Source organism: Labeo rohita, chromosome 14, assembly GCF_022985175.1.
Source record: "Labeo rohita strain BAU-BD-2019 chromosome 14, IGBB_LRoh.1.0, whole genome shotgun sequence".
Lineage (NCBI taxonomy): Eukaryota > Metazoa > Chordata > Actinopteri > Cypriniformes > Cyprinidae > Labeo > Labeo rohita.
The window spans coordinates 16,131,506-16,148,321 of NC_066882.1; the positions used below are offsets into that span (position 1 = coordinate 16,131,506).

Genomic DNA, 16,816 nt, shown 5'->3' on the forward strand with positions numbered 1-16,816 from the left:
AGCTCGCTCACATTCAGTGTTTCAACCGCTTATCGATTCTTGCGCGTACTGGGGAGATTTCGCGTTCAGCTCCGAGCCCTGATGCTGGAGCGTGTTGTTGAGGGCGGAACTATCGGTGTTCATCAACAACAGCATGACTCTTAACACTAAATAAATGGTTACCGGTCACGGGAGTCGGAGAAAGCTACTTTGGTAACGGTCACCGGCGCTTAAAATCCCTAGACGGGTGAAGAGAGAAACGCAGCGCGGAGTTTTAAGCGTTCAGTTGACAGGTGGCCCGATGCCGCCAGTTCAGAGAACTATGTCGGATCTCCGGACCCGTGCTGAAGGTAAGACACGTTTTTGCTGCGGATCTGTGTCAATCTGTACCTGTCATCTTGAGTTTCGTGACATGTGCACAATATTTCTCGTGCTCGACAACTGTTGCGAGAGCTCTTGAAGCAGATTGCATTGGGCTTCATTAACTTACGTGATTCCAGCTTGTAAATAAGTTCGTTTCTCAGTTGCTTTCAAAGGCATTGACAGCATTTGATAATTATATGTGGGTATTTGTACATGTAAGATGAATAAATGGTCTCATAGGACAAATTAGGACTGTCATCTGTTTTTATTTATTCATTCACTTGTTTCGTTTTTGTTGATCTCTTCCTCTTCTTAATGTCGAAGACGAAGTCATCTGGTGAAAGCAGTAGGTGTGTGTGAGATTACTAAGGTATTCTATTATGTAACGTTTTAATATTTGTCTTTTAGTTGGTCATAAGAAGTAGGCCAGGACTCGTTTGTAACTTAACACTGCTGTTTCCATGTCAAATTAGTTTAGTCGAATTACTCTGCTGTTCATATGAACATATGTATTCAGAATCAAATGTCAATAGGTCATCTGCGTGTAAATAACTACAGGTGGTGGTGGATTGAATTTTGATTCTTCTCAATGTTTCGAATCTTTTGAGTTCTTAACGAGATTCGAATCTGTCACCCTTTCTGCAGTTTACCTTAGGCCACTAGATGGAGTCAAGTTATGCTTTTGTCTATTATAAGTGCATCACTGAATCATTCACTCATTAGGCCAGGATTCGTTTGGAACTTAACACTGCTATGTTTCCATGTCAGATTAGTTGTTTGTTTGTTTGTTTGTTTGTTTGTTTTTGTTTGTTTGTTTTTTTTTGGCTGACGAATGATTTCTTTGCTCACCTAGTCATATAAACATGTATTCACGATCAAATGTCAATAGCTCATATGCCTACAAGTGGTGGATTGGATTTTGATTCTTCTCAATGTTTAGAATCTAAAAAGTTTTATGCTGGTGATTCGAATCTGTTGAGTCTGTTATGACTCTTTCTGCAGTTTACTTTACACCAGTAGATGGAGTTCAGTTATGCCTTTGTCTACTATAAGTGACTCACTGAATCATTCACTCATTGGGCCAGGATTCATTTGTAAATAAACACTGATGTTTTTCAGTGTCAGATTAGTTGCTATGTCAAATTAGTTGTTGTTGTGGTGTGCGTGTGGTTGTTTTTTTGTTTTGTTTTTTGCTGATAAACTATTTCTTTGCTCACCTAGTCATATAAACATGTATTCACAATCAGTCAATAGCTCACATACCTACAGGTGGTGGTATGAATTTTGATTGTTCTCAATGTTTTGAATCTTTTGAGTTCTTAACTAAAAAGATTCATCTCTGTAATTCAAATCTGTTGAATCTTGTGTGACCCTTTCTGCTGCTGACGTTACACCACGCCAGTAGAGTCAAGTCTATTATAAATTAATCACTGAATCATTCACTCAGCCAGTTCGTTATAAAACACCAATTCATTCACTAGCCATTTTTATTGTTATTTGCGTAAAATGTCATGTATGTAAATGTACTAAATCTGACTTATGAAATAGTGTTTATGAATCGTTAGCGTTTCTGTAAATGTCAGTAAAACATTTCTATATTTTCCCTCCATTTTGTCAAATACTATGTATTATTTGAATCTAGCTATATACAAAATACAGCTATAATAAAATACGCGTTATATATACTGAACGTCTAGTTCAGTAATGCTCTGAGTCTCATTTATTGAGGGGGCGTGTTCGTTCAGTAGGTCCAACCAATGAAATCTGCCTTCACAGCTTGCGCCCGAATGCTATTGGCTCGTGTCTTAATCAGTCTTTCAAGGCAGAACGGTGGTCCTGCAGTTCGAAAGGGAAAGCCTGAAGTGAACGGAATATGAATCGGCATCAGCAAGTTGCTCACTCCGATGTGGTTCACCTGCAGTATTTGGGTATGGTGGAGACTTTATTTCATGTATTTGTTTAGTTTTTTTGATGTGCATAAATGTTGTAAGGGCATCTGCTCTGAGTCTGATGGATATTGATGTTTGTCTTTCTGCACCCTGGATAAAATGTCATGCTTCCAGTGACCTTTCTTGTTAAGAATCAGACTGCTTGCATGTATTTTAGTAAGGCTGACCAGAAATAGTGTTTACTGATTGAAATATCAGCATATTTGAACAATTGTACTTCCTCGTGCCACCGACTTGTTGATACTGGAGGAAAATTAGGTTGGGAAAGAGTATAGATTTCGCCAGTGCAGCTTGTGATGCATCATAGTCACTACAGTCTGAAGAAGATGAAATAGAGGCCATACAGTATACTTTAATAATTTAAGAGGTTCTAGCAAGGACTGATTGCACTCTTTTCACAAGCGCTTGTGAAATGCAGTCAGTAAGACCGTCAGTAACCTGCTCCGTCGGTCCAGAGTCCAGCTCTCATCTTGCTGTTTTTCAGTTTAAAAAGCGTCTGGCTGGTTTTAACCTTGGTTTTGGAGCACACCATGTGTCCTGCTGCCACATTTACAGTGTTTGAAAAGTATCCTGTTCGTCAGTGCAAGCACTTCCCAGCACAGGGCGATCAATAATCCTGCATGTCCGATCAGGACCATGACCTACACTGTACCAGTTTAAATGAAAGCAAGAGACTTGTTTTGAAATGCATTATTTATTGCTGCTTGCACCGGTTTTACTTTCTCTACAGACCTTGGTGTGCGGCACAATGTGTTGTCTTTTGTAATCACTGCAGTGCATCAGGCTGGCTTGTGGCAGGGCAGGGCGGGACCTTGGCAGAACGTCGGCCAAATCCACTCATACCCTGTCTAACGACTCCCAGCTTCACCCTACCACCTACTTCAGCTCCTCCTCAGCCCCCATGTGTCTTTTGCTTTGGGTATGTCAGAGAGCTTGCCAGACCAGGCTGGGGCGGTTGCCAAAGCAGCCTTATCTGTGTGGTGGTCAGTAAGCGGAGGTGGCACGATTTTCAGATTGTAGGCAAAGATTACAGAGTAAAGCCCACACTGATGGGAGTGGGCAGGCCTGCTGGAGACCTCAGAAAGAAAGAAAGAAAAAAGGTTTTACAAAATGTATTATTATTATTATTATTGTTGTTGTTGTTTTATGTGGCCGGACCTTTCCAGAGAACTTTTTTTTTATCGTCCAACCCACCCAGTATCTGCAATGCAGCTGTATTTTTTTTTTTTCTTCTACTTGGGCAAGTCAGGCTTTTTAAAGGTGAAGTATTTATGACCACTTCTACAGAACAATTTCAAAAAAACTTTAAAATGATCAAACAAACAGGTAGTTCTACCTGTAACTTAGACCATTAGTTAAGCTAATGTCATGTTATGGTGTTTTAACTAGGGATACATGTATATTAAAATCCTTGTCCGATACTGATGGGCTAATCATTTTTAATTTTATTGAAGGTAACTGGACGTTTGTAAAACTTAAAGATATGAATATGGCAGCCTTAAGGTTATCTGTATGTTAGTGTGTTTCAAAATTCACATTTACAAGATATAAACATTCAAAATGTACAGTCTCTAACAGCCACCAATATTAGGGCCCTATGAAATCACTTTTATTTTTTCCCAAATTCTGTTTTATTTGTTTTAATTTTTCTGGATTCCGTTTTTTTCCCATTTGAATGGTTATATTAAATTTTATTAATCAAAAAGCATGTCTAATTAATTCAAATCATGAAACTTATACAATTTCACATCAATTTATTAAAAGTTTAACAAAAAATGACATGTTTAGAGCCCTATGAAATGTTTCATTTTTTTCTCACCATGTTTTATGATCTAATTCTGTTTTAGCATGTCTAATTATTTGAATGCATACTTAATTGATTAAAATGTATTCTTAAAATAGCCTTATGAAATGTTTTTTTTTTCCCTCTGAAATTCTGTGTTGTGTATTTTAAAGATGCTGAAATCACTGCGAGCATCACATGTTTTAGTGTATGCGTAGTGTATATACGGCGACGCGGAATATGCCGGATCCATATTTAAATGGTATTTTTACAGCTTAATATTTAGAGATACTAGTACATATCACGGTTTGATTTAAGTGTAAAGACCTACTTTGATTAATTAATCCAAACTTTGACAAACTTTTTCACAGAGTTAGTGTTTTCTGTACAGTGAATGGCACATAGTACACTATATAGGGTATAGGGAATGATTCAGACAGTGTACATATGCTTTTCATCGGGACGAAAGAAGTCTGGTTTCACACTGTCACGTGAACTGCTGCAGTATGCACACAGTCTGCTCCAGTCCAGAGAAACGATAACACGGAGCAGATTATATGCGTGAGACACGTATACCATAAAACAGACCAATTTGAATTCAACACACAATGTTTTATTTTATAGCGATATGAATGAGATTGTGGCTGCCATACGCTGTCAAATGCGGCTTTACTGAGCTCTGTGATATGCTTGATATGTCCCGCCCTGTCTTCCTGTTTTAGTTGAAGTGTGTCAACACATAGAATAACGCTGCGTGTTTTAAAGCAGTGGACCGTTAAATAAATTACAAAATGAATAATTTTAAATATTACAAGTGGGTTTACGCACCACAACATTAAGTTTTAAAGATTTGCTACAATTGTTTTTCTATTTTAGTCTTTTTAAGGATTAACTTTCATTTTTAGAAGATTGCAAATGTAATCGAAATGTAAAAATAAGCGTGTTGAATATCCTATATTGACCAATAAATTAAAAAATCTTTAATATTGAATGGGCTGCCCTCAACTAAAGATTTTTCTGGTCGACTAGTAGTCGTTCATTTTGAGTATTAGTTGACTATTGGTTGCATGTTTATTAATAAACCATATAAATCATAATAATGAGCCCTAAATTGCCTACATAGCCTAATAAGTGCTCAAGCGCACACAAAAAAGGCTTGCCACAGCGCACCAGCAGATATAATAATTATGAATGTGTGTGGGAAAAACAGCAAGGAGACTGCATTAACATTTTAATAATTTATTGATGAACTAGTGCTGTCTTTGTTTTCGGCTTAAGAGATTAAGTCGGAGACACTGACTCGTCATCTCTGCAGTAGTGATACACCTGTATGCATGTTTTATAAGGATTACGTAATCTGAGAATATTTGATTTCTATTTGAATTGGTTCATTTAAAAGGAGACGTTTCACTCTCTATAGATGTATTTTTTTATGTCTGTAAAAGAAATATACAGTTTCGAAGTTTCACGCTCAAGTTCACAGATACCAAGACGTCAGAAAGCGCATCCTGTTTGCTTTTAATCATTTTACAAAAGTGCAACGTTTTGTTGTTATTTTGAGTGCACATAAATAAACGTAGAGTCATTACAGATTTGAAAGATGTATTACTTTTATCTGTGTGACCGAAAATGACGGGGTATTTTAAGAGCAAGTAACAGCACCGGCGCCTCCATCTGTCATGCAGTAAGCACGCTACTATTCAGCTTCCACACCCCGAACACTTGAATAGCATACATTTTCTAGATTAACATTAGTTTGAGCACCAATGTAAAGTTGCTACTACATACATCTTTCTGACGAAAAGCCATATTTGAGGTCGATGAATGATGGATGAGCATTTGGATGCCCTGCCCGATGTACTATATTTCCACATAGACCAGCCATTAACGATCTGTCCGTCATGGATTGCATGACTTTACCACTTCATGTGAAATTTTTTGACTAAACGACTAATAAAATTTTGGTCGACCAAGCTTCTTCTCGTCGACTATTAGCAGGCAGCCCTAATTTTGAATGATAACACAAATGGTAAATTGTGCATGCCTACATTTTAACATGGAATAAATTACTTGCTTTACCTTTTAAAATTGGACATAGACCTTAGTCAGGATAGATGCCATATTGAATTTAATGCAGGTGAAAACAAAGGCTGTGAGGAACAGACATACAGTTTTTACAATGGCACACACTGCATCAACACCTAAATCACATAATTCTCAAAACTCACTGAAGTTTTTTTTGGAAAGATTACCAATTAACAATTATCATGTTGTCAAATCACAGTACAATTCATTAAACATAATTTATTTCTATCTCTCACAGCCTTGTTTTAATCTTTGTCTAAAATTAAACATGGCACTGACTAAGGTCTATTATCTGGAGATTCTACAGTTGGATTTACTTTTTTTTTTTTTTTAATTTATAAGAACAAACATGAATATTTAGGAGTATTTGTACTTAAACCAGGAATCGAATCTAAAAGTTCTGACAAAACGAAAGTACCTGCCATTACCTTGTGTGTACTGTTGTAAACCTCTGTTATGAGTCTATTTCTGTGTGTAAATGTTTGGGTCGAGACTCCAGACCCACTGTTTCTCTCTGTGTTTTATTGCAATGGTAATGCTGAGTAGTGTTAAATGTACTGTCTAGTGTACAGAGAGTGTCATGTCTAACCTCCTGAACATATCTCTCTGTCTCTCAGTGGAGCTGTTTGTGTGATTCACAGTATTGTTATTGAACAACTTCATTGACGCACTCATTCACACACACACTCAACCTGTTTAGTTTATTAAAGCTCCTGGGATTGTTCAGATGATGATTGACCTCACTTTATATAGTTTAGCAGTCACGCATCCCACTCTTATAAAACAGTGAAGTGCATTTTAGGATCAGTAAATCAGTAACCAGCACATTTTATTTATTTTGATCATTAAGCATCTTTCATTCAAAAATAATAAATGCTTTTCCCCTAATTCGAATAACCAGTTTTTTTTTCATTACCATTTTTGAGATTTTTAAATTTTTTCTTCTATCCCAGACAACCGCTTTTTATAATGATGCAAACATATGAAAGATATTGAAACACTGCTTCTTTAGGCTGTGTGCTCATCATTTGTGTAGATAATGGCTCTAGAGTTGGTGTCAGACAGTCTCATCTTCCTTGCCTCGCAGACAGAGTGTGTTTCATGAAGCTGGTGGTTTGCTATTTTTACCCTGACACATTTGAAGATGGATGTGTCAGATCTGTCAGTACCTCTAGTGATCCCTCGTTCGAGGGGCCTGAAATAGCCACTGCGTATTGACAATTTACACTCAGAGTAATGAAAGCCGTCTATGTCGCCATATTCGAAATGGGCACATACTGTTACATACTGAGTTTATTGGTTTGTCGTCTCAAATGTGATGGCTTAATGGGCCTGCAAATCATTGTTGTCGATGCAGTGTTAAGTTTTTGTTAGCCACATGTGTTGGTGCTGTGATGAACTGATGATCTGTGACGTAATGGAGAAGTTGAAGTCACAATTAAGATTGTGTACAATGCCAATCGTGAGGTGTGTTAACCGTTACCACCTACTGTGAATTCTCATCAGCTAAAATTAGAAAACCTTGCTTTACTTTTTTTTTTTTTTTTTTTAAGGTTATCGAGACTTTCTAAATAACATGCAAACATGCTTCAGTACTTAAACAGGTAGTTGCATTTTGGTTTGGTTTTCAGCAGCCAGGTAGATTATGTGGGATGAATTTAAATGTGGCAGCTTATTGGCAGCTGAAAGCATGATCAAATTTTGCATAGCTTTGATTATGTTCTTGTGTTATTCAAATAATTAGTTATTGGAATGATTATTTACATACATTTTGGGTGCTCAGATTATAATAGTAGTAATAGTAAAAATGACTAAGAGTGGAAGCGTCCTTTGGGATTATATGTGTTTGTGTGCGCACAGAATCCAGTCTAGCGTGTGTGTGTGTGTGTGTTTTATGAACGGATGGTACACATGGTGCTTGAAATCTGCTTCATCATTTATGAATCCGTCCAGCCTAGTGTCTTTCCCTCTCTCTTTACTGATCACCCCGTTAATCCTTCATTTTTTTTTTCCCCGCCCCCCCTCCCTTTCCTCAGACAGTCCTAGTTAGTTTCAGCTCAGCCTCAAGGGAACAGTGAGCGTGGAGAGGGATTCTGGGTCTTAATCATTATTCTGTCGCTTTGCTCTTGCTGGGCTAGGATGGATGCGGAAGCCGGATCTTCATTTCTGCTTTGACCCTAGTTAATTCAGCTGTGGATGCTCATAATCAGCGGTTGCGGTATCTGATGTAGTCATATTATCTCTCTGTGCATGGAAGAGTTAAATCCTCTCAAGACGAGGATGTGGCTTCATGAATGCATATTATATAGTGTACGCTGAAATATTAATCCACCCTAGATGAATGATGCAGATGGTCGGAGATGCCTTGAATCAGCCTTGAATTTGAATCAGTCGTATGGGTTTATTAATGTTATTAATGCATGCATACACATACACTAGGGGTGGAGCCGAACCCGAATACGGTATTCGGAAAGGCACAAATAGCGTGTTTTTACAAATACTTATTTCGAACAAATACTTAAAAAAATATTTGTATTCGGGAACAAGAAAAACTTTGTATCAAAAAGCTGCGTTTCCTCATGAGACCGCAGTGCACGCCCGCATGAGCGAGTGAGTGAGTGACATTCAGGAGTCGGAGGGGTTGGGGGCAGGGCATATGCTCCCAAAATTTAATCTGCGCGACCTCAAAATATATTTGGAAGCATTTGTGCGAGTGCGAGAAATCGTTGCGGTGCGACTTGTTTTTATTTCTTTACAAAACTTTCGCTAGCCGAACTACTGCCCAGACCGCTGTGAGCTGATACAGTGACAGTTTCGCCGTTTTCTCCAACATTACATAACTAATGAAACTCGATCTGTACATTCTTAACAGATTTTAGATATTAGTCGTCAATCACTCCCTGTCACTGACACTGCTCCGCTGAAACTCGGAACCGGCGTTTTTTTCTCTCTCTCTTAACCAACCTCTGTTCCGGATTTGCACAAACTACATTGCAATTAGGGGTGTGTGATATGACGATTTTTGATTGTGGACAATTAAAATGTCTCCACAATCTGCTTTTGAAGAAATATACTATATTTTGTGCTACAGCGCACATTCTGGCATACACTCACATCAAATGATAACTCCACTCACGCAGGGGCGTAATTTCCACTGGGGACACACTTTTCAAAATCCCGTTTGTGTCCCACCACTTTTGAATAGTTTTGTTAAATTAATGTCTTGTATTGTGGAATGCACGCTCAGCACCGCCGAGAGTTTCGCGCCATCGTTAAAACGAAACCGAAAGTAAAACGCGCGCGCGCATTCAAAAGCAATTTTAATAGCCCTCGTTTAGAGAGCGACTCCCCAGTTCACCTTAGCATAGCTTCCCGTCACCCATTAACTTAGTTGAAACTCCTCACATGGATTTGGGCAACCAAATAGAAAAGAGTGTGGCTGCTGCTGAGATCTCTTGGTCCTCCACCAGCCAAAAAAAGTGTGTAGAAGTGTAACGCAAAAAAAAAAAAAATGGATTTTTACGCCTATTTTGAATTTTACTCGAATGCAAATACAAATACAAATACTTTTCCCCCCTCAACAAATACAAATACAGATACAAATACCGGCTGCTTTGCACACCCCTAACATACACATATAGACTTTTTATATGACCGCACATCAAGATATGCACATGGCTGCGCATGGCTCATACGTCCTCATTACAGCATCAGCATTTCTTGGGAAAACAAATCAAGTCTTTTTAACTAATTAAGCAGCCTTCAGTGTCTTAAATGTCCTCTACTCCGATTAACTTTAAGCCTTGGGCACCCCCGGTATTACCTGGCATTAGCCACGTATCTGCACTTTAGCCCCCTGCCGCAAACCAAATGGCTGATTGAGCTGTAGCGGCTTAAGTCTCTTTCTTATCGTTCCGGTGAAATGTCCATTACTAACATTGTTTCATGAAGGGCTGTTTCACCTGGTGCCTTCAGTTGGTGTCCTGCTGCTCGCCAGCCTTTGGCCATTACAGCAGTAGACCTGATGATTTAACGGCCACTTCATACCAAGTCCAATGTGACTAAGGCCACGTACACACTGCAGCTCAACATAGCTGTCACTTCTCATCTAGGTGCTTACCTGAATGGCGTATTTAGAGGAGTTACAACTACATGTGTTGGAATGTTAGTTTGAGCACCAAATCAGAATGTTAGATTGATTTTTGAAGGATCATGTGACGCTGAAGACTTCAGTAGCTGCTGAATAAATTACGTAAATGGGAACAGTTTTAAAGGGGTAGTTCATCCAAAAAGAAAAATTCTGTCATTAATTACTCTCATGTCGTTCCAAACCTGTAAGACCTTTGTTCATCTTCAGAACACAAATTAAGATATTTTTGATGAAACCCGAGAGTTTTCTGACACTGCATAGACAACAAAATTGACATGTTCAAGGTAGTAAGGATATTGTTAAAATAGTCCATGTGACATCACTGGTTCAACCGTAATGTTATGAAGCTACAAGATCACTTTTTGTGTGGAAAGAAAAATAAAATAACGACTTTATTCAACAAGTCAACAATTCTTATTCAAATCTGTATAATATTAGTGCTTTGTCAACCATTGTAATGTTGAGAGTGACTGTATTTTGCATTAAAATTAGATTGTTATCCCCGTTATTTGTAGTGTGCTAAATTTCTTTGTCTGCAACACTTCTCTGAAATACTTAAGTTCGGTGATGAAATTTAAGAGTTCGGAGACCAGGTGAAATTTTTAATGTATTCACATTAATTTCAGATTATTCAAAGGATGTTTTATAGAGAAACACTAAAAACTAGAATCTTTAAACTGGAACTTGTTCGTCCAGTATGATGCCTCATAGAAGTTTTGAAATGACTGTTTGGTAGTTTATTTAGATTTATTTGGTTTTTCATTAATTGAACTATTAATTAAAAAGTAGTGTTGAATTTGATGTGATATTGTGTAAAAAAAATAAAATAATAAATAATAATAATAATAATAATAAAATAAATAAATAATAATAAAAAAGAAGAATTTAGTAGATAGGGATGTAATGATATCAAAATTTCACGATACAATATTTATTGTAATATTAAAAAAAAAAAACAATCAAATGAAGACTTAGCAAAAAATAAAAATTTGTACTATAAAGTCAAATTTATCTATGTAATGCACTTTTGAGAGTTCAAAATGAAGAGCTCCAACCCATATTCTTAAATGAGAAAATTTAAGTCAGAAAGTTGTACCTGAAATTTAAAGGGGACTCAACTGTCTTTTTATTTGTGGTATACTGTCTCAGTCTAAATTACGTTCACACTGGCGTGTTAGGAAGTTAAACAAGTTAGAATATAATAATAATAATAATAATAATAATAATAACTACAATTTTATATTATTGTTATTCCTATGACAGTATTAGTCATATATTGTAACACAATTGCACTGTTAAATAAATAAAAATGAATATTTTATAGGTATATAATTTTTTGCTTTACACTGCAGTAGGAAATTACAATACTACTTTCCTAATTTCTACACTTGAAAGAGATATTTTGAGTTTAGACTGCACTAACGTTACCCATTTAAACCTCTAGCTGTTAGGAATTCATACTGCACCTTTAAGCTTTTATTTTGATGAAAACGGTAGTAGACCTTTTATTTTGACAGAAAACTCCAGCTTCAGTGAAAACAGGCTTACAAAAATGCATTTCACTACAAATCTAGTGAAATGCTGTAATCATCTGCAGCGAAAATAATGCATAACTGGTGGCCATTTCGTTCTCAAACATGCACTAAACTCACAGCACATGCAATAAATGCATTGCATTCCTAGTAAACTGAGCTGTTCTGAGGTGTGGAAAACCCCTGATCACAAGCTATTGTGCTTTCAGTTTTAGTTTGTTTGACACATACTGTGCTAAAACATAATGGCCCAAAACACAACTTTAAAGAACATTAGTGTTCGAATAAGATTAAATATATTTTAAAAACTACACCTTTTGCCCAGAAGGCTGCCTCGTAATACTGTTACGTCCCTACAAGATCTAGTAGTCCAATTTAAGAGCCTGTTACAAAACCCCCTGAGACTCAATGCTGTGATTTCATCCCATCACCCTTGAGGTCTCAATCAATACATGCTGCCTTACACCAAACTACTGACATCAAGCCATGGATTTGCTATTTTCCCCTCTGTCTCTCTTTCTCTCTCGTGTTTATGTGCAGGATAAGACGTGGCCTTGTGTCATTCATTTCAACACATGCTGCCTCGCCCCCCTGTCAGCTCCACGGCCTGCCAGGATATGTCTTTTTTTATGCATTGAGTGATTAGAACGCCAAACAGGTCATGTATGGTAATGGCATTCTCTGTTGTTTCTGTCATAATGCCACCGCATCCATTTAATATCACTAGTGTTGACAGCAACGCCTCTGTAATCCTTCAAAAGTCAACCCCCCTCTCAACAGACGCAGACAAACAAGAGTCAAAGCTGCGATACCCAGTCGTAAATCAGGAGAAAGGCCAGAACCAGTATGGAAGATACATTGAAATAATGACTTATTGTGAACCATTTTTACAGGCTGCTTTATCTAAACAGCAATTGAGGTTGATGGTGGCCAGCACACATGCCATTGCCTGCAAGACGAACCTTTGGTCTCTAATAGCTCTATGCTACATAGTACGACGTATGTGGGAGTGAACTTTGCCTTTTAGAATATGATATTCACTTATTCATCTGAGAAACAAATGCAAATGACAGTAACGTTGTCATGTGGCAACTGTGTGCCAATATCTAAATACAGGGATTCATAAGAGTTTTGAAATCATTCATGACAGAATGTCAAAATAAGGCATTGCCGTCAGGAAGTGGATGCTATCAACATAATGTCTCGCTTTTGGAGAGAAATGTCTCTGTGTGCCAAAGGAAGAATGACACACATTTTGTCTCTCTTTTGCCATCTTTGGTTCCCACTGCATTGGGCCAGTCTCTCACACACACAAACGGTCTTTCAGGCCATATCAGAGAGTGCCAAGTCAAGAATAGGGCCTCTATGCCCCTCTTCCTCCAGCGGGCACCCCTCTGGATTGTGTGACCCCCGTGCCATTGTTCTGGCTGCCTGTCTGTTGGCTGACACAAGCAATAATCCTGAAATCTGGCCTCCCTCCAACCTCATTACAGCTCCTGCCACCATTGATCCTGCCCCCAGAGGCTTCCCCTCTGGTGACACTTCCCTCTCGCTCTCTCTTTTAACTCAGTCGCTTTCCCTCTCTCTCTATTCCTCCCCATCAGCTTCCTTTTTCACTTGCTATTACTCTCTGTGTCTTTCACAGTTTTTTTTTCGTGTCATCTCTCGCTTTCTCCTGTTGTTTCTCCTTACTTTTTCTTTCAGAGAGAGGTGACTCTCAGTCGGCACACCTGTTCTCATTCCTTCTTCCCTTTGGTTATGTTTGTGGCATCCATAAGCTGTGACCTTCAAAGCAGATCTGTTTGCGAGTAGGGCTAGATGATATAACGAATACTCATAAAAATATCCACACTGATTTTGTTGGTGATATTGCATAACATTGTGCAAGTATTGCAGTAGTCAGTAGGGATGTCGCAATACTCAATATAGTATCGAACCGTTCGGTACAACATCCACGGTTCAATACGCGCTTGTGAATTGCGTTTTTTTTTGGTTTTGCATTTAAATAATGTCCTTGTTTTATTTTTTTTGAAATTTGCTGTGTGTGTGCCCGTGATTTCACATTCTGGGATGAGAAAACGCCTTCCCATTTATATTTGAAAAAGCAACACATGCAGAGCATCTTCCCTTCTAATGAAATGCAATGATAAGCCTTTCTTAACTTGCTGTCCAACAAAAGAAAACATTATAACTTGCTTTTACTTCACAGCATCAGTTGAGTGTTTGAAATAACTTCCTTTTGTGATCTGATGTGGCTTCTTATCATAGAATGAGGCAGATAATATATTCTATAGTGTATGTCGAATAGCAATGGCTTACAAATATACTTAATCATTATGAAAATACCCGAGGCTTGAAGAACACAGATAAACCATATATTATTGCAGACAGGTGTTTATTGTCCTGACATTTCATTTAATGTTATATCTTGTTTTTATTCAGGAACATTACATTTCTTAAATAAGACTAGTTTTCCAATCCTTTCTTATGTTGTGACTCAATTTTGATATTGTCATTATGGAAGGGTTTTGATAGTATATTATTTAAAGTTAAACTTAAAGCGAAAGTGAAATAAACAGTTCAAGCTGTTTATTTCAATAAAACAGTTCAGAACTGATTAAACCTTTTTGGTTTGTTTGTTTAGCATTTACTGTTTATTATTTTAAATTGGTACATTGAGCCCTATGATTTCCGTGATGCGGAAAAAGCAGACTGAATTGTGGAATCCTGTCATAACAATGGAATTTACTGTAATAACACAGGATGTCGTGGAATTTTTGGATGGTGAATATGTGAATATTAAGCTGCAAAAATGTGATTAAAATATGAATCCTGCGTGTTCTATTCGTCTGTGTGAATGAATGGCGCATGTGCGGTTTTGTTTACTCCTTTTTAGCCTCTGCTGCTTCAATATATGAACATGAACACAAACATTCATCTCTACAACTGGTCTGAGAGTCACTTCATGAGCATTTTTCTTTTGGGTAAAATTGTCTTCATATCATATACATATACATATGTACCTACATTATATTTCATAGGACCTTAAAAATGTAGTTTAGGTTAAACTTTTAATAAATTGCTGTTTTAATTTTGTAAGTTTTATGATTTCAATTAATTAGAGATGCTTTTTATGAATACATTTTTGTTTAACCTTTGAAACATAGTCTAGAAAAATTAAAGCAGAAAAAACAGAATGCAGAAAAATTAAATCAGGGGAAAAAAATGAATTTTGGAAAAAAAACAGATTTTCTAGTGCCCTAGGTATGTGATACAAAAAAATAAATTGTTTTAATTTATTGAAAGACCAGTTATTTTTAGATTTTTGTATTTTTAGTGTAATTACATACATTTTTTTTTTTTTTTTTATTAAATGTAACTGGATGATCATGGCTGTTTGGTCCAAATGATGGTTTTTAGAGAAAGTACATAACAGTTTGAAACAATTTGGAATCTGAGGATGGAAAAAAAATCTAAATATTAAGAAAATCTTTGTTGTCCAAATGAAGTTCTTAGCAATGCATATTACTATACTAATCAAGAGTTACGTTTTGATATATGTATGGTAGGAAATTTATAAAACATCTTCATGGAACATGATCTTTAGTTAATATCCTAATGATTTTTGGCATGGGACAATTTTGACCCATACAGTGTATTTTTGGCTATTGGTACAAATGTACCCGTGCTACTTACAACTGGTTTTGTGGTCCAGGGTCACATATGGTAATGATAATTATGTACATAAAGTGCATACATAGAATATTGTCAAAGGCAGAAAAATGCTTATGTAGTTTTTAGCAGTATTAATGGAAAAGGAGAAACAACAAGAATAGGAAGGGAGAATATCAGGGTCAAATAGCAGATCTGGTGAGAGGGTGACATGGAAAGCAAGGAAATTCAGTAAAACAAAAAGAAATGACTAAAACAGGAAGAGTAAGAGGTATCAGGAGATTGATCTGGAGCTTGTTCCTGTGTCTGGCTGCCTGTTTGTTGGCGTCTGTGTAGCCGAGGCATGACTAGCCTGCGGTTAATGAAATTAGTGCAGAGGGAGGTAGTGCACCGACAAGGGAATACTACGAGAAGATCACGTACAGAAATGTGTGTCAGACACTGAGCCTGAACGTCACTGTCTCTAGAGGGAAAGAGATGTGAAACGGAAGGAGCGCAATACAATGAAAGCCACTCTCTGCAATGCAAGATTACTTTAGATGTAATAGGAAATTCCTCCTGGAAGTGAGTAAGGGTTTCAACAAAAAGATTCTGATTCTGCTCACTTGTGATTACTGTGCAGTATTAATAATACATAGATACAGAAAATTGGCTGTTTTTTTCCCAATATGCCACTTTTGTTGTTTTGTTTTTTATTACGCAAGCAGCTTTACAGCCAAGTGAGCTGATGCCAGCAACATGCTTTCTTATAGTGTTCTCTTGTATTTAGATATGCGCCTCCCGTATTTGCTCAGAGATGGCTTAAAAAAAGGGTGTGGAGAAACCAGTTATTTGGACTAAAGAGCCAAGAGCTATTTAAGAAATGTAAGATCTGTTTTAATGATCACTGTTTTCCGCTTTGTTCTAGACTTAACGAACATGGTAGAGTATTTAAACATTTTGTTTATGCGTGCCATACAACAATATGCTGTAAGAAACGGCAAGTTTTGTTTGCAATTAAAATGCGTTAAAGGAGAAGTCCACTTCCAAAACAAAGATTCACATATAATGTACTCACCCCTTGTCATCCAAGATGTTCGTCTTTCTTTCTTCAGTTGTAAAGAAATTGTGTTTGAGGAAAACATTTCTGCATTTTTCTCCATATAATGGACTGCTATGGTGCCCCGAGTTTGAACTTCCAAAATGCAGTTTTAAACGATCCCAGCTGAGGAAGAAGGGTCTTATCTAGTGAAATGATTGGTTATTTTCATTAAAAAAATAAAATTTAAATACTTTTTAATCTCAAACGCTCGTCTTGCCTTTT

At 37.1% G+C, this 16,816-nt stretch overlaps 1 protein-coding gene across 3 annotated transcripts in view; it reads left to right on the forward strand.

Annotated features, from left to right (window-relative positions):
• Window positions 1–16,816, forward strand: part of atp8a1 (ATPase phospholipid transporting 8A1) — a 177,402-nt gene continuing 160,586 nt past the window's right edge. For all 3 annotated transcript variants that reach the window (XM_051127177.1, XM_051127178.1, XM_051127176.1), the window contains exon 1: window positions 1–329. In XM_051127177.1, the coding sequence (XP_050983134.1) occupies window positions 281–329 (49 nt within the window). In that variant the 5' untranslated portion in view covers window positions 1–280. The remainder of the gene's footprint in view (window positions 330–16,816) is intronic.